At 41.0% G+C, this 24,145-nt stretch overlaps 1 protein-coding gene across 1 annotated transcript; it reads right to left on the bottom strand.

The window, feature by feature from the left end:
• Positions 1 to 1,125: 1,125 nt before the first annotated feature.
• Positions 1,126 to 22,910, bottom strand: LOC126475367 (cleavage and polyadenylation specificity factor subunit 4). The gene is made up of 5 exons (XM_050103185.1): positions 22,745 to 22,910; positions 22,469 to 22,672; positions 22,191 to 22,380; positions 14,590 to 14,749; positions 1,126 to 2,095 (listed from the first exon to the last, which is right to left on the bottom strand). The coding sequence occupies exons 1-5, from the start codon at positions 22,899 to 22,901 to the stop codon at positions 1,898 to 1,900; spliced, it is 909 nt and encodes a 302-aa protein (XP_049959142.1). The 5' UTR covers positions 22,902 to 22,910; the 3' UTR covers positions 1,126 to 1,897.
• Between the last annotated feature and the right edge of the window lie 1,235 nt (positions 22,911 to 24,145).

The raw sequence follows: 24,145 nt of genomic DNA, 5'->3' as shown, positions 1-24,145 counted from the left end.
GCAGAAAGTTTCACATATCCGGGAAAGATTATACAGAAAATAGGACTGAACTAGTTATCCAGTGGAGCACAGATCACAAAACTACAGAAAGCACACAGACATACATGGAACTACTACAACAAAAGAAGTATCTCCATCAATGGCAAATTACGAACTAAAATACAGTAGTCTTAGTAGAGGCCTCGTACATCTCAGAAACAACAGAAATCAAGGGGAGACACAAAAACAAGAAAGAAAAAATTCTGAGAACGATCCACGGGCTGGTTCAAAAAGAGGAGATTTAGATAAAGAGATTGACAAAAGAACTGTACGGACAAACAGAGACAATTACAAACAACATCAGCAAAGAAAGGGCAATGTTCTATGCACACACAAATAGGATGCATGGAGACAGACACACCAAAATCATTTTTAATATAGTGACAATTAATACAGTGAAAATCAACTGACTAAAAGAAACCACAGAAGACCTCAATCAACTAAACATCACCACAGAAGATGTGAAAGATAAGAAAAAAGAAAAGAGGGGGAAAAAATCACAAAGCACAAATTTGAGCAAACGCCCAGAGAGAGAGAGAGAGAGAGAGAGGAGGGCAGGGGGCAGGAAAGAAGTGGACAGAAAAGAGTAAGAAAAAAAGTGAAAATATGAGACTTTTTCAGAAGAAAGAGACAGAGAACGAAAAATGATTGTTTTAGTGCTCTCCTTAAGGGAGAATTGCCCATATTAATAATAATAAAATAATATCTTGCAAAAAGAGAAAAAGAGCTAATCTTGAAAATTTTTGACACCCCTTGTATTGTGAGCATTGTTCACTATTTCATTTCCATTTGTCTTCTGTATACAGATTTAAGTATTCTTTCCCTATTCACATGATGGTCCAGACCTTCAGTCACCATTGGTCATCTAGGGAAAAAGAGCAAAACTAGTCAGATCTAGACAATCAGTCAATACTGCTGGTGTTCCAGATAGAAATCAGTGGAGCCTCAGATTTTTCAAATGGCAGAGAAGAGTTTGACTATCCTGCTCATTTCTTTGATGAGTGCATGATCTAAAACATAAACACTGAAATTAATCAGTACACTGGTAGTGCAAGACAGTAGGGAAGAAACTGGCTGAAAAAGGGGTAAATATTTACAACAATATATTTCATTCACACAAATTGACAAAATATTTGTACACTATTTTTCTGATAAAAGTTACACTTCCCACTAAAAAGGCCACAATTTGCTGCTCCGTCAGAAAGGAGAGTAGATGGTGGTGTAAAGACAACATGGGTTTCACATCTCAGAGAACTTCCGTGATCACAAAACCAAACATACTCACACTTAAACAACAACAAAATATTCTCACTTTCAGTTACATAGTTTTAAACATTCCTGTACTGTTTTTAAGAATACAGACAAAATAATTATTGTACTGCTGGAGAGAGAGAGAGAGAGAGCGCATGTAAAACGTTTCTCTTCACAAATAATTATATTGTCTATTTGAATTTTATATACTAAAATAAACTCACAGTTATGTAATGCACTTACATTTCACTTTTACATGATGCAGTAACCATGTTTCTATCATATTTCTGTACTTTGCAAAGTCATTTAAAAACAACTAAGAATGATGCCCCTTCACAGCCAAGTACCAAGTGAGAAGAGGTCGGTGTACAAAGGATTAATTAATTGTAATACCTTCCAAATATCACAGTAGTTTGGCATTCACAAACAGAAATCACTCCTTTAGACGCACGAACGTTACATATCTATTTCCTTAAATTAATACTGCCAGTAATCACATGATGATAAATGCAAATTACAGTCAATTATGAATGTGATAAAACTGAATAGTTCTGAAATGTGACATACACAAGAAAAATTATTCATTCACAAAAAATTCCCATTTCTGCTACCGTCGGTATCCTCCAGGAGGAGGAGGATTCTGGCTTTGGCTTAAAAATGCCAAGTGCCCCTTTGGGCACTTGTTTGCGTAATGTCCTTTACACCCACACTTGAAACATGTCACTTCTTCTAGAGGCTTCTGAGGCGGCTTTGGAGAATTGGCATCTTCATTTCCTTCTTTTCCAACATACATGAGATTTTTTGTCTGTAAAAAAAAATTAAACATGACAAACTAGCATCTGCAGATAGTCATGATCTAGAGATATTATTAAAGAATTAAGCAAGTATGAAAATGAAGAAGAAAAGGCAGAAGTGAAGAGAGTACACATGCATGTGCACACTCACACACAGAATTTTCAGTTTTCATATCAAGTGTGTTACTATTTTCAAATTACACACAAATTGTAAATTTCAGCTAGGAGATTTTTAAAACTTCAGCAAGGACACAACAACAGCAAGAAACATAGCGCAATTGCTTTAATGTTTGAGACTTATTACAAAAGTCGTGTGTGCCAACAAATGGTATTTCTTACTTTGGTTAACTGCTAGATAATTGGTACTGCTGTTAATACATATAGAAAAAAAACTGCCGAGTGAAGGAATACAAACTAGCACAAAGACACAATAGGCAGAAAAATGCAGGTAGTGGCTTTGGACAGAGTAGGCAGGGATAAGGCAGGCGACAGAACATGGGTAGCTGAAGGTGAAAAAGCAGTTTCCTTATATTCACGATGAAACTGAAAGCAAACTAAGGAATCCAAAACATACATGATCATCTCCTCAAAAATACAATGTTTAACTCTAGCAGGTTGTGGTGAAAGTCATGACAGCTGACAAACCTTTACAGTATGTCTTAGGTGTAGAATTGAAATTCACTAATAGCAAGGATACTGGCCTGTCAGCAAATACATAATTTCTTTCTTACATTTTATAAAGTGGTTTTCCAAATGGGTATTATGTGGAAACTAAACAACATACTTCACAACTGACTCTGTGTAACATGGCATGCATCGACCTTCACGAGGCTGTTTGATATTTGATCATACTTGTTGTTACGGTCTTCAGTCCAAAGTCTGGTTTGATGCAGCTCCCTGTGCTAGCCTATCCTATGCAAGTCTCACATCTAAAATAACTACTGCAACTTACATCCTTCTGTATCTGCTTACTGTATTCATCTCTTGGTCTCCCTCTATGGTTTTCCTTCCAATACTAAACTGGTGGTCCCTTGATGTCTCTGAATGTGTCCTATCAAGCAATCTCTTCTTCTATTCAAGTTACACCACAAATTTTCTCCCCAATTCTATTCAGTATTTCCTCATTAGTTACGTGACCTAACCATCTAATCTTTAGCATTCTTCTGTGTCATCATACTTACACAGCTCTTAATACTCACTTAGTTAATAACTGGTTCAATTTCTTACTTAGTTGTTTCTTGTAGCTGCATTTGGCATAACTGTCTTGAAACACACACTTTTAAAAGTGCTGTATTAACTTGCCAATTATTGAAAGAAAGTGGTTAATGGCATATTACTTATGTACATCTCTGGTAGATCAGTAAGAGTATCACACTCCCACGGAAGAGGTGTAATATGCTGATTATCCACTTTCTATCCTGGCATTGCTTTCACAAATCAAAATATTGTTTTAACTTTGTTTAGGAAATGACCTATTCAGAAGAGGTTATTTGTTGTTTTAATATGCCTGATGACCTTCTCCAATATTTTTTAGTTTTGTCTGTGGTACAATTCCTTTGCTGGGCTGTAAGTACACTTTGTATTATGATAGTGCTCCCATTTTCTCCTAAATGATATTGTAATGCTATTAATTTACCAAACTGGTTGCTTATTAGTATTTTATTTACGGCTGTAATTTATAAACGGGAAACAGTTATCAAAGAATGTGATGAAGCTTCGTAGCAATGTATTATGTTTGCCATTACAGATATCTCTGTTGTAGACTTCTTGCCAACAACTTCCACCAGGATTCACTTTAAATATTTACATTATAAATGGACTCATATCTTTGAATATGTTTTTGCTACCTTGTAAACTGACACGGCCTAGATATCAATAACTGTGTTTTATTACATGACTCAGTAAGTGTTTCACACAGTATGCCTTTAAACTAGAGAGCAATCTATGAGAATACTATAGAAAGTACACTTTCTACTTCAGGCTGTGGAATATAAGTACACCAATTAACACACTTTTACATGGACAATCAACTTAGAAGGTAATACTGAAATCACCAAACAAAATTAACTACCATCTTTAACAACTGAACAGGAAACAATCTCAAGTCTGGACTCATTGGTATTGTTAATATTTGGCACCATTTCTCATCAGATGCTACTTCAATCACACTTTATTATATAGTTAACAAAAATTCTGTATTTTGTACATGAATTTTTATTTCTATGTACCAAACACATTCCATCTATTCATGCTATGTATCATCAGTGTTACTCATTTTTAATGTTCTGTTCATATACCCATGTTATCTATATACTAAATGCATATTTTTTCCAATTAATATGCTACACATAAACATTTCACTGCACATAACCATAAAATTTAAATATATATATTTAGAGGCTACATCTTATTTCATTTCTACGTGAGGAGTTCTTCTTCACAGGTGGTAGGCATCACCATTTATGTAAAATGCGATGTTTGTTTAAAAGATATTAACATATTAAAACACTGTTGAGAAATAATATGTGAGGGCTGAGAAGGTACATATATTACAGGGCTAGTTGCCTCTGATTGATCTCAAGGCTGGAGGTCTTTACTAACACTGCAGAGGATATCAGACAATGGAAACCCCAGGGTAGAATATCAACAATACCAGGAAAAGAACAGTCTGCTACTCAACATAAAGAAGACATGTTAAGTTGCAAACAGACATAAGGAAAAAACTGTTACACATTTAGCTTTCGGCCAAAGCCTTCTTCAAAAAAGAAAATACATACACATTCATTTACACAAGCAAATACAACTCATACTCAACAGCAGCATTGCAGTCCGAGCTGCCCACCTGTCTGCAACTCAACATGTTATCTTTACAATGAGTAGCAAGCTTTCATTTTCACAATACTGTTGAAGACGATACTGTTTTTACATCGTGACAGTATCGAAATCAGACATTTCATTTCATACACTTGCAACATTACTTTAGAAAGGCTATTACATGCAGTATCCACAACAGTGCTGCAAGAATTATTGTTGTTGCCATCTACAATCTGAAGATGGGCTGATGCAGCCCTCCATGCTACTCTATCCTCTCCAAATAACCTACATCTTCCAGACTCTGCTTGATCTCCTCCTACATTTTTACTTCACCCAACCCCTCTTCCCACACTTCCCTGCAATACTAAAGTAGTGATCTCTTGCTATCTGAGAATATGTCTTATCAACTGGTCCCTTCTTTTTGTCAAGTTGTGCCACAAATTTCTTGTCTCCCCAGTTCTTCTAAGTACCACCACAATAGTTATGTGATCTACTGATCTTATCTTCAACATTCTTCTGTAGCACCACGTTTCGAAAGCTTCTATTCTCTTTTTATCTAAACTGTTTATCATCAATGTTTTACATTACAGACAAATACTTTCAGAAATGACTTCCTAACACTTAAACCTATATTTGACATTAACAATTTTTTCTTGTTCAGAAACACTTTTCTTGCCATTCCCAGTCTGCATTTTATATCCCCTCTATTTCAGCCATCAACAGTTCTTTTGTTGCCCAACTGGTAAATCTCATCTATTACTTCAAGTGTCTCATTTCCTAATCTGATTCCTTTATCATCACCTGATTTAATTTGACTACATTCCATTATTCTTGTTTTGCGTTAATCGTTTTCAAAAGACACTGCCCATTCCTTTCAACTGCTCTTTCGTCTTTTGCTGTCTCTGACAGAATTACAGCGAAACTGGCAAACCTCTACGTTTTTATTTATTCTTCCTGAACTTTAATTCCTACTCAAAATTTTTCTTTAGTTTCCTTTACTGCTTGTCCAATGTACAGATTGACTCCCTTCTCAACCATTGCTTCCCTTTATGCTACTCGACTCATAACTGCCACCTGGTTTCTGTACACATTGTAAACGACATTTTGCTACCTATATTTTACCCCTGCTACCTTCAGAATTTCAAAGAGAGTGTTCTGTCAACATTGTCAAAAGCTTTATCTAAGTCTATAAATGCTGTAAACGTATGTTTCCCTTTCCTTAACGTATCTTCTCAGATAAGTCATAGGATCAATCTTGCCTCTCATGTTTCTACATTTCTTCAGAATCAAAACTGATCTTCCCCGAGGTTAGCTTATAGAGTGGAAATTTATATGCAGCCTTTAATAAATGTGTTGATCAGTTTAAAGAGATGGGACCTGAATAAACTGAAAGAGACTGTGGAGAGTTTCAGAGAGAGCATTAGGGAACAATTGACAAGAATGGAGGAAAGAAATATAATAGAAAAAGAATGGGTAGCTTTGAGAGATGAAATAGTGAAGGCAGCAGAGGGTCAAGTAGGTAAAAAGACGAGGGCTAGTATAAATCCTTGGGTAACAGAAGAGATATTGAATTTAATTGATCAAATGAGAAAATATAAAAATGCAGTAAATGAAGCAGGCAAAAAGGAATACAAACGTCTCAAAAATGAGGTCGACAGGAAGTGCAAAATGACTAAGCAGGGATGGTATGAGGACAAATGTAAGGATGTAGAGGCATGTATGCCTACTGGAAAATTAAAGAGAGCTTTGCAGAAAAGAGATCGACTTGCATGAATATCAAGAGCTCAGGCCGAAAACCAGTTCTAAGCACAGAAGGGAAAGTAGAAAGGTGGCAGGAGTATATAGAGGGTCTATACAAGGGCTATGTACTTGAGGGCAATATTATGGAAATGGAAGAGGATGTAGATGAAGATGGTTGGTTGCTTTAAAAGAGGGGGGAAGGGACCAAACTACGACGTCATCGGTCCCTTGTTCCTAATAAAACAATGGCACAAGTGTGAGAATAAAACAGATGAGACATATAACACAAAACACAAAGAAAGGATGACCACAAGAACGAAGGAAAGGCAATGAACACTAAAAGGAACAAAAGAGGACAATAAAACAGCAGAGAGGTGCAAGAAACAGTGATAAAGAGAGTAAAACAAGGAAGCAGATTACAGTGGTTGGCCGACCACGGAAATAAAAAGGAAAAGCCAGCCACTCTGCAACAAGTTAAAACCTTCACCTTAAAAGCACTAGGGTGGAGGACACAGAGGGACAAAGGACATGCGCTAAAATTCAGATCGAATGATAGAACCCACCCTCACAGATGAAATGTACAATCAAATCAGCCAATGAGGCGTTGTCTGCTAAAATCAGTGATAATGAGTCCGGCAACCAAAGACGAAGTTGCAGGGCAGCCAAAGGAGGACAGAGCAAAAGAATATGGACCACTGTCAAACCTGGTACCGCACCGACACTGAGGTGGGTCTTCAGGGTGCCGGGGGTAGCCGTGGGTTGCCCAGTCATGGCCAATGCGAAGCCGGCAGAGAACCACGGAGTGCCTGCGAGAGGCCCTCATCGAGTACTTCCACACATTCGTGGACCCCTTAATGGCTCGCAGTTTGTTGTGCGTACTGAGATTTTGCCATTCCGTCTCCCAAAGCTGAAAAACCTTGCAGCATAATAACAAACACAGGTCAGCTGCGGGGATGCCCGTCTCCAGAAGTGGTTTCCATGTAGCGTGTTTGGCCAGCCTGTCAGCAAGTTCATTTCCTGGGATTCCAACGTGACCAGGGATCCAGACAAACTTCATTGAACGACTGAACCATTCCAGGGCATAGATGGACTCCTGGATGGATGCTGCCAAAGGATGACGTGGACTGGTTGAAAAGTTTTCAGGCTGCTCAAGGAGTCAGTACATAAAAGAAAAGACTCCCCAAGGCATGAACGGAGATACTGAAGTGCACAAAAAATGGCCACCAGCTCCGTAGTGAATACACTGCAGCCATCGGGTAAGGAATGCTGTTCAATATGGCCACCGTGAACGTAGGCAAAGCCAACACGACCATCAGCCATCAGTGTAAACCACTTCAGAGCCTCGGAACACGTCAAGAATCGAGAGGAAGTGACAGCAGAGAGCCGCAGAATTAATGCAGTCCTTAGGGCCACACAAAAGGTCCAGACGAAGCTGCGGCTGAGGTGTACACCATGGAGGTGTCCATGAATGGACCTCGAGGAGAGGTGGTACAGGCAAGGACTCCAGTTCAGACAGAAGCAATCGTATGTGAACTGCAATCGTTAGCCCCAACCTGGGCTGCCGATGGGGGAGATGGAATGCCACAGGCGGGAAAAGGAGACAGTAATTTGGATGCTGAGGAGAACTACGAATGTGTGCTACGTAACTAGCAAGCAGTTGTACACGTCTGATTTGCAATGGAGGGACCCCAGCCTCCAGCAGTACGCTGGTCACCGGACTCGTCCTAAAAGCTTCTGTTGCTAGTCAAACCCCGCAGTGGTGCACAGGGTCAAGTAAATGCAGTGCTGAGGGTGCTGCCGAACCATAAACCACACTCCCATAGTCAATTTGGGATTGAACAAGGGCTCTGTAGAGCTAGAGCAGTGTGCACCCCAATTGGTGTTGCTCAGGCAATGGAGGGCATTGAGGTGCTGCCAGCACTTCTGCTTAAGCTGACAAAGATGAGGAAGCCAAGTCAATTGAGTGTCGAAAATCAGTCCTAAGAAAAGATATGTCTCCACTACAGTAAGCGGATCATCATGAAGGTACAGTTCTGGGTCTAGGTGAACGGTACGACACTGACAGAAGTGCAAGACACACGACTTTGCAGCTAAAACTGGAAGCCATGGGCTAGAGCCCATGACTGTGCCTTGTGAATTGCTCCCTGTAGGTGACGCTCAGCAACTCCAGTACTGGAGCAGCAGTACAAAACGCAGAAGTCATCTGGATACAGGGAAGGTAAGAAGGAGGGCCTGACAGCTGCTGCTAGACCGTTAATGGACACTAAAAATAGAGAGACACTCAATACAGAGCCCTGTGGGACTCCATTCTCCTGGATATGGATGGAACTATGGGAGGCACCAACTTGGACATAGACAGTACAGAGTGACAGAAAGTTTCGGATAAAAATCAAGAGCAGGCCCCGGAGACCCCACTCATACAATGTGGCAATGATATGATGTCGCCAGCTCGTATCATATGCTTTTCGTAAATAAAAAAGGGCAGCAACCAGGTGTTGGCATCTGGGAAAGGCTGTTCGGATGGCAGACTCAAGGAGCACAAGATTATCAGTGGTAGAGTGACCCTGGTGGAAACCGCCCTGGCATGGAGCCACTAGGCTCCGGGACCCGACCCAACCCAACCCAACCCAACTGCCGACATACCATACATTCCAGCAGCTTACAAAGAATGTTGGTGAGGCTGTTAAGGCCGATAGCTATCCACATCAAGTGAGTTTTTAAGGGGTTTGAGCAACGGAATTATAGTGCTCTCCCGGCATTGCGATGAAAAGACGCCATCGCACCAGATTCGGTTGAAGATGATGAGGATATCACTTGTAGTCAGATGAGAGATATTTAATCATCTGGCTGTGGTTCCGATCAGGCCTAGGAGCTGTGTCGGGGCAATGTGCAAGGGCACTGAGGAGCATCCTCTCTGTAAATGGGGCGTTATAGGATTCACTGTGGCGTGTAGTGAATGAGAGGATGTTCCCTTCCAGCCGCCGTCTGACAGTGTGAAAGGCGGGGGGAGGGGGGGGGGAGGGGGGGGGGGTAATTCTCTAACACAGAGGCTTGAGCAAAGTGCTTGGCAATCGCGTTTGCGTCGGTAGATAACACACCATTTATGGTAACACTGGGAACACCTGTTGGGGTCTGGTACCCAAAAACACGTTTGATCTTTACCCAGACTTGGGAAGGTGACGTATAGCATCCAATGGTCAAAATGTATCTCTCCCAACATTCCTGCTTCCGTCGTTTGATAAGTTGGCAAACACGAGCACGAAGCCGTTTAAAGGCTATGAGGTGCTCCAGGGCAGGGTGCCACTGTAGAGCTCGCCGACAATCCTTAATTGCTTCAGCGACTTCCAGTGGACACCAAGACACTGCCTTGCGCCTCAGGCACCCTAAAGAGTGAGGGATCGTGTTTTCTGCCATAGAAACAATTGTTGTAGTCACTTACTCAACCATGACGTCATTGCTACCATGTGGGGGAGATTCAACGGTGACAGCAAAGGTAAAAGTTTCCCAGTCCCTCATGTTTAAAGCCCATATGGGCAGGTGTCTGTAGGCCTGACGCTGGGGCAGTGACAGGATAATGGTCGTCATGTGCTCTCCTGTGGATAGATGGGAGAAGTCCTGGGCTGCAAAGTGATAAATCAATAGCCGAGTAACTACCATGAGTAACATTGAAATGTGTGGCGGCCCCGGTATTTATGAGGCAGAGGTCAAATTGAGACAGTAAAGTTTTGACATCTCTAGCTCAGCCAATAAGCACGGTGCCACCCCACAAGGGGTAATGGGCATTAAAATCTCCAAAAAGTAGAAAAGGTTTAGGGAGTTGATCAATCAGTGCAGCTAATACATTCAGGGGTACTGCACCATCCGGAGGAAAATATACACTGCAGACAGTTATTTCCTGTGTTGTCCTTATTCTGACAGCCATAGTTTCAAGAGAGATTTGAAGGGGCACTAGTTCACTACAGACTGAACTTAGGACATAAACGCAAACTCCACCTGACACTCAATTATAGTCACTAATGGTTCCTGTAATATCCCTTATAGCCGCGGAGGGCAGGGGTCCGCATTGCCGGGAACCAGGTTTCCTGGAGAGCAATGCAGACAGCAGGTATAAAGCTTAACAGTTACCGTATCTCAGCCAGGCGGTGGAAAAACCTGCCTCAATTCCACTGGAGGATGACGTCATCTTGAGACTGGGAAGGCATGGAACATTCAATGAGGTAGAGTCACCTGCTGCCACCGACTTATTGCCTGAGCAGTTTATAACCATTGTGTCGGAGGGTCTGGTGAGATCTAGGTCCTCAGTAGACGCCAAAATCTCCACCCCATCCTCAGACACACAGCTGGTAGGTTGCCGTGGTGTGGACGCCACCGCAATTTCCTTGGTCTTAGGGGTTTTCTTTTTGGATTTCTCTCACTGCTCCTTGGGTTTCCCTGGCTGGGAGGACTTCGCTGGCTCAGTCTCCAGGACTGAGGATGAGCGTGATGCCCTACGACCAGCTGCTGGCAGGTGTCATCTTTGCCAGTAGCAGAAACCTGGGAAGGGAGTGACCCAAGGGACCCTTTCCTAGCGAGAGAAGCCAAAGAAGACTTACGTCCCCGATGGTTAGTGGATGTTGCTTCCAAAGTATGTGGTGCAGGAGCAACAGGGAGAGAAATGCCCCCCCACCATCAAGGGGACAGGTGTGGTCTTCCGGCTCTGGGGTTGGCAGAGCTGATGGTGCCAGAACTGTTGTAGCAGCGGCATAAGAGGAAGTCATTCGCACAGGATGGAGTTGTTCTTATTTCCTCTTAGGCTCAGTGTAGGTCAGTCGGCTCAGCGTCTTGTGGTCCATGATTTTCCTTTCTTTCTGGAGAATCCTGCAGTCTGGCAAGCAAGGCGAATGGTGCCCTCCAAAGCAGACACAGATGGGAGGCAGGGCACATGGAGTATTGGGATGTGATTGGCGTCTGCAATCTGAACATGTGATGCTCGATGTACAGTGGGGAGACATATGGCCGAACTTCCAGCACCGCATCGGGGGAGGGATATAGGGCTTTACATCACAGCAGTAGACCATCACCTTGACCTTCTCAGGCAATGTATCACCCTCAAAGACCAAGATGAAGGCACCGGTGGCACTTGATTATCCCTCAGACCCTGGTGGATACGTTGGACAAAATGTACACCTCGTTGCTCTAAATTGGCGCACAGCTCATCGCCAGACTGCAAAAGAAGGTCCCTGTGAAATATGATACATTTTGGACAAGCCCACCACCTCCCCAAACTTGTCCTCTAAATGCTCAACAAAAAACTGAAGCTTCATCGTCATGGAAGATTCCCCATCAGCTCTCAAACATACAAGGTACCAGGGCGAATAAGATCCCCTGCCATCCTTAGCCTGACGTTCCTCCCATGGTGTGGCCACGGAGGAAAACGATTTGGGGTAGTACCTCTGTGCGTTGAATTGAGCTCATGAAAGCTTAGAGATTGCTGGTGTTCCACCACTAGCAAGAGATGATGGACTACACTTCATCACTTGTCATCCGGCCAGATGCCACCCACTCTGACCAGGTGCCCTCCCCACAGGCGCCACCCAGCCGCAGCAAAGGCCACCTGGCAGGACGGCCATTGCCAGGAGTCCCGATGCCCCAAGGGTATGGGTATCTACCCCTTGGCATATGTGAGGAGTTCACGGTGCAGGCATCAGCAGGGTACATGGCGGCCCCAGCAAAACGGACTGGCTACCATGCTGGACATCAGGTGCAAAATTAGTCCATGGTCATCGTCGATGCAGGAAGCGACACTGCATACTGCATGGTGGAAAACACACCCAGAAAGGTGTCCCCACCCAAGAGATGGAGAATGGGTGGGACTGCATTGTGAGGACGAGAAAGTGGGCTAAAGATCTCAATGCACGATGGACACAATGCACCATGTAAGGCACAGTTCCCCAACTGGCTCGACCTTCAGGAAAATTTTGAAGAATGGATGTCAATCCCTACAGGGGACCATCACATAAAGGCCAAAACATGTGAAACTCCTTTTAGTTGCCTCTTACAACAGGCAGGAATACCTCGAGCCTATTCTAACCCCCGGACCCACAAGCGGCAGATGAAGTTGGAAAGGAAGATATGATACTGCATGAAGAATTTGACAGAGCACTGAAAGACCTAACTCAAAACACTGGGAGTAGACAGCATTCCATTAGAACTACTGATAGCCTTGGGAGAGCCAGCCCTGGCAAAACTCTACCAAGATGTATGAGACAGGCGAAATACCCTCAGACTTCAAGAAGAATACAGTAATTTCAATACCAAAGAAAGCGGGTGGTGACAGGTGTGAAAATTACTGAACTATCAGTAAACTAAGTCACGGTTGCAAAATACTAACACGAATTGTTTACAGACGAATGGAAAAAATACTAACAGAATTCTTTTCAGACAAATGGAAAAACTGGTAGAAGCTGACCTCGGGGAAGATCAGTTTGGATTCTGTAGAAATGTTGGAACTTGTGAGGCAATACTGACCCTATGACTTATCTTGGAAGATAGATTAAGGAAAGCAAACCTACATTCTAGACTTAGAGAAAGCTTTTGACAATGTTGATTGGAATACTCTCTTTCAAATTCTGAAGGTGGCAGGGGTAAAATACAGGGAGCGGAAGGCTATTTAAAATTTGTACAGAAACCAGATGGCAGTTATAAGAGTCGAGGGGCATGAAAGGGAAGGAGTGGTTGGGAAGGGAATGAGACAGGACTGTAGCCCATCCCCAATGTTATTTGGTTGGTTGGTTGTTTCGGGGAAGGAGACCAGACAGCGAGGTCATCGGTCTCATCGGATTAGGGAAGGACGGGGAAGGAAGTCGGCCGTGCCCTTTCAAAGGAACCAGCCCGGCATTTGCCTGGAGCGATTTAGGGAAATCACGGAAAACCTAAATCAGGATGGCCGGACGCGGGATTGAACCGTCGTCCTCCCAAATGCGAGTCCAGTGTCTAACCACTGCGCCACCTCGCTCGGTAATGTTATTTAATCTGTATATTGGGCAAGCAGTAAAGGAAACAAAAGAAAAATTTGGAGTAGGAGGAGAAATAAAAATTTTGAGGTTTGCCGATGACACTGTAATTCTGTCAGAGACAGCAAAGGACTTGGAAGAGCAGCTGAACGGAATGGACAATGTATTTAAAGGAGGATATAAGATGAACATCAACAAATGCAAAGCAAGGATAATGGAATGTAGTTGATTTCAATCAGGTGATGCTGAAGGAACTAGATTTGGAAATCAGTAGTAGTTCAGTTTTGCTATTTGTGGAGCAAAATAACTGATGATGGTCGAAGCAGAGAGGATATAAAAAGCAGACTACCTATGGCAAGGAAAGCGTTTCTGAAGAAGAGAAATTTGTGAACATCAAGTATAGATTTAAGTGTCAGGAAGTCGTTTCTGAAAGTATTTGTATGGAGTGTAGCCATGTATGGAAGTGAAACGTGGATGATAAATAGTTTAGACAAGAAGAGAATAGAAGCTTTTTAAATGTGGTGCTACGGAATTCTGAAGATTAGATGGGTAGATCACGTAACTAATGAGGAGATACTGAGTAGAATTTGGGAGAGGAGGAATTTGTGGTACAACTTGACTAGAAGAGGGGGATCAGTTGGCAGGACATGTTCTGAGGCATCAAGGGATCACCAGTTTAGTATTGGAGGGCAGCGTGGAGGGTAAAAATCTTAAGAGGAAGACCAAGAGATGAATACACTAAGCAGATTCAGAAGGATGCTGGTTGTAGTAGTTACTTGGAGATGGAGAAGCTTGCACAGGATACAGTAGCATGGAGAGCTGCATCAAACAGTCTCTGGACTGAAGACCATAACAACAACAGTCTTTCAGCATCAACCATCAATTTTCTTCTGTGAAAACAATCATCACTCAATAAATATAAAAGCCTGTAAAGTAAAAATAGCATGTAGACGAAATACCCTCAATTCCTCTTGTTTAGACTGCACATCCCGCATGTCAGGTGGCATTTTATTGCAAAACAATGCTTTATGTCCTGTTTCTCCACAGTAATGGCAAGTAATAATAACCTTCTTCCCATCTTTTTGTTGGACATCTGTTGCTGGAAGTTCAAATCGTGGACTGAAACAAAAGCAGGAACAAAGAAAAAACTGATGAGCTACCACAAAGTAAAACTACATGTCATAACCATCACTCTACTAAAACAACAATGTGTATTTAATATTTAATGCGTTTGCTTGTATATGTCCTTCCTTCACTTTTAAGAAGTAGAATGACATGGTAAGGAGCAATCAATGTCAGATTACTGTCCTTGTCCCTGTCTCTCAAAATATGACCCAGGTGAACCTGTAACTGTTCAAATTCCCTAATTTAAATTATCACATAATTGTAATCTTTGGAGAAAAATGTTACAGAAATAATTTTGAATCTTGCATCAATATTTTCATCAGTGACACATTACAAGGTGAATTTAGTTGCACTGGAGAAAGACGTGAAACAGTAGAATTTCATCAAACAAACTAGTGAATTCTTGTCAGCCAAAAATGATGCATAGGTATGAGAAATATCTTAAAATTATGCATCTAAAACACATAGCGACACTTCCACTGCTCTGTTAAATTTGTTCCTGTTGATTCTCAAAACATTGGTAATCCTGTAATGTTATTGTGTGTGCATGGCTGTGTGCTGCGTAATCCTTAGAGCAGCTGGTAGTATGCTCCAAATATTACATTTATAAGGCACTGATAATCTGTCACCTACATTTTTAGTTTTAATTCTAAACATATTCACACTCCAGCATGCATTATTGTTTCCTTAAGCAATATAAGTGTGTTCCATGCTTCACTACAGCAAACTCCGGGCTCCTACAAGATATTATCCAACATCAGTGATGGCTTTTACTCACTTTTTTATGCAAGGGTACTGTTACTACTGAGTGAGGGGGATGATTAAAATACGAGATAGACCAATAGTATATAACCAAATGTGGGGATGAATGAAAGGGGGTTTCGAGTAAAGTTTTATTCGCTGTTGATGGTCAGTAAGCATCAGACTGCAAACTGATTTGGAACTTTCTGGAAGATTAAAACTGTTTTCCAGACTGGTACACAAACCACGGACCTCTCTTTTGTTGTCAAGTGCTTTACTGATTGAGCTCTCCCACACAGTATGTGGGACAGCTTATGTGAAGTTTGGAAGATAGGAGAGAGGTACTGTGAAAGTGAAGTTGTGAAAGCAAGGCCTAAATGCTTGGATAGCTCAAGCAGTACAGAATTTGACCATAAAGGCAAAGGTCCCAGCTATGAATCTCAGTCTGGTATAGAGTTTTAATCCACCAGGAGATTTCAAAATGAAAAGTAGTGATGACTCTTGTGTGTTAGTGTTGGGTCAACTCAAATGTCAAAGATCACATATAAAGATAACAAAATGTGGAAGAGTGTTATTTTGAATAATTGATTATCATTTAAATCTTCTGGCAAGTTATATAGGGTATTAATGGCAAGAAAACCGTCAAGCTGCAGACACCAGCACAATGGAATCATATTAATAGGTGTGTGTTTATTGGTTCCCCCAAAGGGAAAGCTTAGCAATCAGTTCAACCTTATTTTATATATGTGTTGATTGCTCAACATTACAAACTACACTGATGTGTCAAAAGTCATGGGATACCTTCTGATATTGTGTCTGACTTCCTTTCGCCTAGGATAGTGCAGCAACTCAACATGGAAGTCGTTTCTGAAAGTATTTGTATGGAGTGCAGCCATGTATGGAAGTGAAACATGGATGATAAATAGTTTAGACAACATGGCATGGACTCAACAAGTCACTGGAAGTCACCTACATAAATACTGAGCCATGCTGCCTTTAAAGCCATCCATAATTGCGAAAGTGTCGCTGGTGGGTGGCTAAATCATTTGCTCAAATTGTCCAGAACATTATTCAAACCAATTGTGAACAATTGTGACCTGCTGACATGGCACACTGATATCCATAAAAATTCCATCCTTGTTTGGAAACATGGCATCCGTGAATGGCTGCCAAAGGTTTCCAAGTAGCTGTTCATAACCATTTCCAGACAATGATTGATTCCCGTGGACCACAGGACCCAGTCCATTCCATATAAACACAGCCTACACCATTACACAGCCACGACCAGCTTGCATACTGCCTTGTTGACAACCTGGGTCCATGGCTTCATGGGGTCTGTTTACACTCGAACCCTACCATCAGCTCTTACCAGCTGAAATTGGGACTCATCTGACCAGGCCACTGTTTTCCAGTAGTCTACGATCCCACTGATATGGTCTTGAGCCGAGGAGAGGTGCTACCGGCGATGTCGTGCTGTTAGTAAAGGCACTCGTGGCAGCTATCTGCTGCCACAGTCCATTAATTCCAAATTTAGCTGCACTGTCCTAACACACACTTTCGTTGTACATCCCCTTGACACTGTGTATGTCAGAATATTGAATTCCCTTACGATTCCCAAAATGGAGTGTCCCATGCATCTAGCTCCAACTACCATTCTGCATTCAAAGTCTGTTAATTCCCGTCATGTGGCCATAATCACATTCTAAACCTTTTCACATGAATCACCCAAAAACAAATGACACACTGCCAGTGCAATGACCATTTATACCTCGTGTACATAATACTACCACCCTTTGCATGTGTGTACATCACTATCTCATGACTTTTGTCACCTCAGTGTAGACAGCGAATGGTTACCTTTAAACCCCAGCTGTGTGTGAGGATGGAAAGAAGTGACTTTTTCAAATAGTGCAACTGATATTAATGTTGAATCCTTAGTTTTTGGTACTGCCAGGCTGATTGGTAACTGTTCTGATGAAATTTCATTCTCAGAGATTTGGTTAGGGGCAAAAGGGAGACAAAAACAGTAGAAAATGATTAACATCAGTGTCAAATCCATAATATTCATGGTTGGTGGGCAGAATGGAGATAGTCCTGATGGAAATTGATCCATAGGAGTGGGTGTGGGCGGGCGCTGACATGTAAAGAAAGAAGATGTATGGAAAAATTTCATCTTAACTTGGTACACATATCACTCACTACTTGGAAAAAACCTTGGGGGTAAGACATGTATGACCCCCCCCTCTCTCTCTCTCTCTCTCTCTCTCTCTCTCTCTGTGTGTGTGTGTGTGTGTGTGTGTGTGTGTGTGTGTGTGTGTGTGTCAGGGTTGGAGTTGCATGCAGGCAGTGGTGGTGGTGATGATATGGAAAAAAAGTGCAAGATGAAAATTTCGAATCCATATGTCTTAAGGGCTCACTCTACAGGTGAGGTAACAGTGAGAATGAGTGACATGAAAACAAGTAACAGGATAAAGCTGGGAAATCAGCTAGAGGAGCACAAATAAAAAGTTATTTCTTTCTGTTTTTGGTAAATGTAGGATCCACTTGAAGAACTCCATGCTGGCACTAAACATAGCTTCACTGCCCCATGTCTATTGTCAGGCACCTCACTCCACTGGTATTTCGATGTTAATTTACTGATGTTAGGCTTTATGGTATAGACTTATCTGTTAGGAGTCTTTGTAAATTTTTATTAGTAGCAAACTGCTCTCTGCATATTTGGGAATATAATTACAAGCACAGTAGCAAAGATGAAATTAGAGTGATCTCTCTTATTTCCTCGAGTTCATGCTTTCCAATTCTGAAAAAACTTACAGATAGTAAATAATCACAATTAAGTTTGTTTAAGTAATACTAAACATCTAGTAGCTTCTCGGTGAGCGTGTTGGGCGCATAAAACATGCAACGAGATTGCTGAGTAAAATGGATCTTAAAACACAGTCCCACAAAATGTTCTTTTTAAAAGTAAATAGTAATTATAATATTTCACATGTTGGATTAATGCATCCATACCATGAGAAGTTTTAAGGACTTTTCTGATTAAGTTACAATACAAAATTACTTAAAATAACTTTTTTATAAACTGACAACAAGGCTTGAGCTTTACATCAATTCTGCTGAATTTGTAATCCATTGGCTGTTGCTGCAAAAGGAGCACTGCACTCATGTCACATTATAACTGTATGTAAAACACATTCTGTTAAAATGTGGTGCACAGATATCTGTGCACCACAAGCACTGTATACTGGTGGGTCCCCTCATCAGAGGAGGAATACATGTGTCAGATGACAGTTCTCTATCTTGAGGTGGATTAAAAGTATTTCCTTCTGCCTCAGTGCCCAAGAGGAGGAATGCCATGACTGTGTTTTTTGTTTCACCAACTGAAGCTTCTTGTTTCTCAACACTAACCACTTCCCTCATAGAAGGATGATACTGTGCCTCAAAAGCAAGGTAAGTGCTTGTACAGTAGCAGCACTTTATGAAATGGATTTTCCAATCAAGGATCCTTAGCTGCTTCACTATCCTGCATTCTCATGTTCCTGAGACCAAGCTAAATGACACCACTTTGCCCTGCCTCTACAAGTGGAACTGACATGGTAGATCATCTGAATATATCTTCCTGCTGTGTATATGTGATGGACAGCCTATTAAAGGGCACATAGGGAGTCAGTGTAGATGAGCATGATTACATTTTGTAGCATGATTGCATCAATTCTGCTCCAGCACCCTCAATATCACATATATACTGGGAATCTCTTACGTAAGCAAAACTTGAAAGCATATCCTGAAAATAATACAGCACAGCCATTGGAATCCCCTTGCTTCGACCCACCAGCATAAACTACAACACAGAAGCAATACTCAGATAAAAAATCTGTAAAAACAATTAAAAATACAGAATGGGGTACAACTCTTTTTGGACACTGGTAATTCTACAATCATTTTGGGTCTGCTTATTAACCAGAGCAGCAAATGAGTCTTACCTTGATTAAGCACAGAAATATCGTTCCCATTAAGGACCACTAGACCCTGATTCATGCAAACCCTTAATGGCCTCCTTACTAGCAGTTTACTTCTGAATAGTTACTCCACTGAAGGACGAGCAATGGTATGGAATGTTGGTGACTGTTGGATCAAAAGTAGGCTGCATTGCTATGAGTGACAGCTGCACTTGTCTGATCCCTGATGCATTCAGTTCAGAGCAGAAACATTCAATCATTTTGGCTCTGTCAAATCAGTATTGTTGACTGTGCTCTGTTATAGAACTACACTTTTTATTCACTTCTCCTTGAAATAATATATGTTATTTGTCTCCAAAATGGCTGAAAAAATATGTAGGCTAAGTGAAATCACTGAAATGTGGAGACTTACTGAAAACATTCATATAACAATATAACTGACATAATTTTCAGAGACTTGTCAGTCAGATGTCTCCATTACGCGAGAACACTCATACCCAGAGAGTGACAAACAAATTTCATACAGCTGACATGGCCACAGAGACTTGTTTCGTTCAACTGGAAAAGCCAGTTTAAAAAAAACTAGCCATTCAGTTGTCCCGTAAGTACTGCCTAATGGACCACAAAAACTATTTGGAGTGATTTTTTGAGAATGTCAGGATGCAACGCTGTGTCCAAGACCTGTCAGGGAAACTAAGTGTCCATCCAAACCTAGTCTCACTTGCCTGGGTAAGCCCTATACAACTGTGGCACAGCAGGTTCCCCAAATGTAACCTGGGAGCGAATGTTCTGTCTCAACTGCCACTCACCTCATTGGCAATTAGCACATCCTAAAGGTTGAGATTTATTTTTTTATATTAGTTCCTACAGTCCTCGATATCTAGGTAGTTAAGTCATGGTCCCCATTTCCTGTGACACACAATTATCCACTGCAGCACCACATCATGGTCACAGAAGCATGCACACAGCTTATGCTTACGTATGACAGCTGGCATTGACTAGCCCCCAGCTCATGAAACCATGGTTTGCCAAACCCATGCCAGTCAAAAAAGACTGAACTGCCCGAGTTGCTTGCTATTTGGCACAAGCTGAGGGGCATGTGTAGCCAGCTGAATGCCACATATGCAGTGACCATTACCTCTTCTCATATCCTAACTGGAGGCAGTAGCACTCTAAAAGAGATGGCTAGTGATATCAACACACCAGTTGACAACACATGGACATGACAAATGGAAGTTTCAGCTGATTGGCATATGGCACAAGCATCAGGCATAACTCCAAGGAAGAGGACTACTTGTGCCTCATCGGGCAGCTTCTAACTGGCTGCACAAGCTAGGTACGTCTCTTCTGCTTCCTTTAGTGAAAATGTGAAGGTAAATGACTTCTTGAATTGGATAACAATACAATATACCATGCAAACTGAATAAATAAATAAACAAATAGGAAAGGTGCACCATTTTACATTCCACATGAAATGTTGTAACTGTTTCATATACATTGGCTACAAGGAATAAGAGGGTCTCATTCGAAAGACTGCCACCATCAATCTGAAACTCCACTTAGTCTCGGAGAATAGTTCAAAATGTAATGGAGCAATAAAGCCCCAAACACAAGTCTTCTGCAGGAGCAAAGAGTTCACATGGCCTGTTCGTAGACTTCATTTTTGTTTCAGATAGAGGTGCAAGAGAAATATGAAGACAACTGGTATCATTTATAGTCAATGGGCATGTATTGTAACCACTTAGATACATGTTACCTAGCTACTTAAATAGAAAGGTGTTGTGTACATAGAGTCCAAAGGAAAGGAAGAGAACAGTTCGAGTCTGGGTGACTTTAAACTTTTTCTCTCTACAGTGCATGAGGTGTGTGACTCACTAGCACTTCCAATAAACATAAAAAAATACTCAAGTGTTCTACACCATTATACTTCAAAATGACTGATGCCTACCTCCATAGCTCAGATCAGTTTTACTTGATAGCAATCACAAAGTGACACAACATCATTAAAAATGCAACTAAAATTGCAAGCCACAACTCTTCATATCAACAAGTTGAATGAAACATCAAAAACTGATAAAGACATGACTAAAGCAAGAGTGAGTAGTGCCATGGGTTGTGGTAAGAAATTTCAGGCTATGAAAACATTTAGAAATGTGCTATAGATCAGCCTGCCACCAAAAACAAGATTTTCTGCCACCACAAACAAGATTTCAGGGGAAGGGTTGGCAGTGTGGAAGGGAATATAATTGTCACATTTACATCAACAATGGCCACTTTTTTTTCTTGGGGCAGAGTAGCAAGAAATTATCAATAGTCGCAGCAGAGGAATGTTACAATTTTTACACAAGTCATACTGATGCACTTGAAAGTACTACCTACATTATTTATCTATATTTTTCATTTAAAATGTGTAGAAGTAAAAACAATAATCTCTCAAACATCTGACCATAGCTCTTCATAAAAAAGTAGGATACTGACGGTCTTCATAAAAAGCAGGATACTGACACTTTTGATGATTGTAATGAGCCCCCTCTGTGTACGAAGTACAAACTGCCTAAAAATTATTCAGTCACAAAATGTTGATATTACAATTGCTGCGAGTTACACACACTGAGTTCAGGACAATGGCTTGCGCTCGCCTTGTTTATACAACTAAAACAACGCAAAGCACATTTATAAATTGTTCACAATATCAAAACGAACTTAATCTGTTCCTAAGCAACAAATATACTCACTGCATAAATTTGCATTCTGGTCCGTCAAGACAGAGTCCTGCTAAGTAGTTCATACACAAGACTCTTCTTACGTGTCTATGGCGACAATTTGGGCCATGTCTACAAAATCCTCTGTCATACCATGGGCAGTCTTTAATTTTACTTTCTGGGTCAATATGTAAAAATGGGCACTCTTTGTTATGACAGGCATCTGCAAATCAAAGAGTAGATAACGATGTATAATGCACTTGCATATAGCTCTGAAACGTAAATAAATAAAAAATACTTATTGAACTTACTAAATCTCGAATAAAAATAACATTCTGGCATTTTACTCATGTCATATTCGTGCAAAAATTCACATTGGTCTCCTTTTTTGCACAGTCCACGAAGCCAATGTTTACAGACTATTGTTCTGTCACCGCGAACATGTCGAAAAGGGCAGGCAGGACCTTTGGCACAATTTCCTTTTGGGTAAAATTCGCAGACAGCAGCAATAGATTCTGCAGAAGAAGAAGATACAAGTTATAGAATGAACTCGGGCCTGTCACTTCACAGTCCAACATTATACATACTGTCCATTCCCGCAAACGGTAATGGGAGAGCTCCATATTGCTCCTCCAAGGCAATTTCAATGTCAAACTTTACGTTGTCCACACTAGCAACAATAAACTCCATAACGCAAGTTATTAACACAACACTCAAACACTCAAAATAAACAACACAAAGCATTTCAAATAAGATATTACATTCACTAATGAATCTCTGGGAAGAACAAAGAACACACAGAGTTTCAATCTCGTCGATGTATCGCCACTCGAATGAACTATTTTCAAACAAACTAGAAGCAAAAGCTTTTGCCATTAGCAACACCCATAACCGTAGCTTTTGTATATGAGTTTCATAGTTATCTTAACAATTTTTATTTCATATATGGAATAAAATTAGCTTTTGATATTTATTGATCATCCATTTAACCATATTCAAAGACATAGCACTCATCATATGTCGATACAAAATAACTTAAATAATAGTATCTGTATAGAAAACATACAGATGATTAAATACATAAAGACAAGCAAACGAGACAGATGCAGATCGTACAGACAACCAAGTACATAAACCTAACAAATTCTAAATTTACATTACATCCAGGGTATTCAGGGACACATGCCTACGTTTAACTTAAGTTATGGATGTCCCCAATTTTATAAAATTCATGTACTCATCAACACTGTAAAAGCTTTCAAACACAGAAACAGGAGCAACATGGGAACAATCTACAACAAATAAAGTCATGTGGTCCACTTCCAAAGTGAATTTTGTAGTACTGACAGGATTCTAAAGTTATAGTACCCAAGTTAAAAATGTACAACAAGTTTTTTAAAAATGACAAGTACTTGACTGTTATACAAGGAATCACTTCAGCCAAGAACGAGTTAGAAAATCAGAAGAAATTATATTTATATTGAATTAAGGATATCATGTCATTCAGGTTACGAGTTAAGGTAGAAACAGCAAGAGAAAGTGTAGTGGCAAGGGAAGGCAAGGGGGACAATGACAAAAATGTCATACTTGCATCAGATGCAGCCGTATTATGTTAACTTCATTAGTAGCTTTCATCAGCTTTTAGAATTTCTGATCTTTTAGAGCTCCATACCAACATAACAGGTAATCACTGAAGTCAGTGCTCTCTACACCAGCACACTGTGGCCTGTCTGCTGCTGAATACAGACCAGTGGCAGTGTGGAAGAATGGGTATACTATCTAATAACTACAGGATGAGTGGCAGATGGGTGCATAAGTAAGAACTGGAAAGTGGTGGTTCAGTATTTAAGACATGCACACACACGGTATTTTGCACTTCTGCCTGAATGTGTGGGCATTTTAAATAAGTAGAATTAGAAAAGTATCATGTAGGGGAGACTGGTCAACATTTCAAAAAGGGGCACGTTTGACCAGCTTGAATTTCTCAC

The sequence above is a fragment of the Schistocerca serialis genome, chromosome 4 (genome assembly GCF_023864345.2).
Source record: "Schistocerca serialis cubense isolate TAMUIC-IGC-003099 chromosome 4, iqSchSeri2.2, whole genome shotgun sequence".
Taxonomy (NCBI): Eukaryota; Metazoa; Arthropoda; class Insecta; order Orthoptera; family Acrididae; genus Schistocerca; species Schistocerca serialis.
This window is presented reverse-complemented; position numbering and strand designations above follow the sequence as displayed.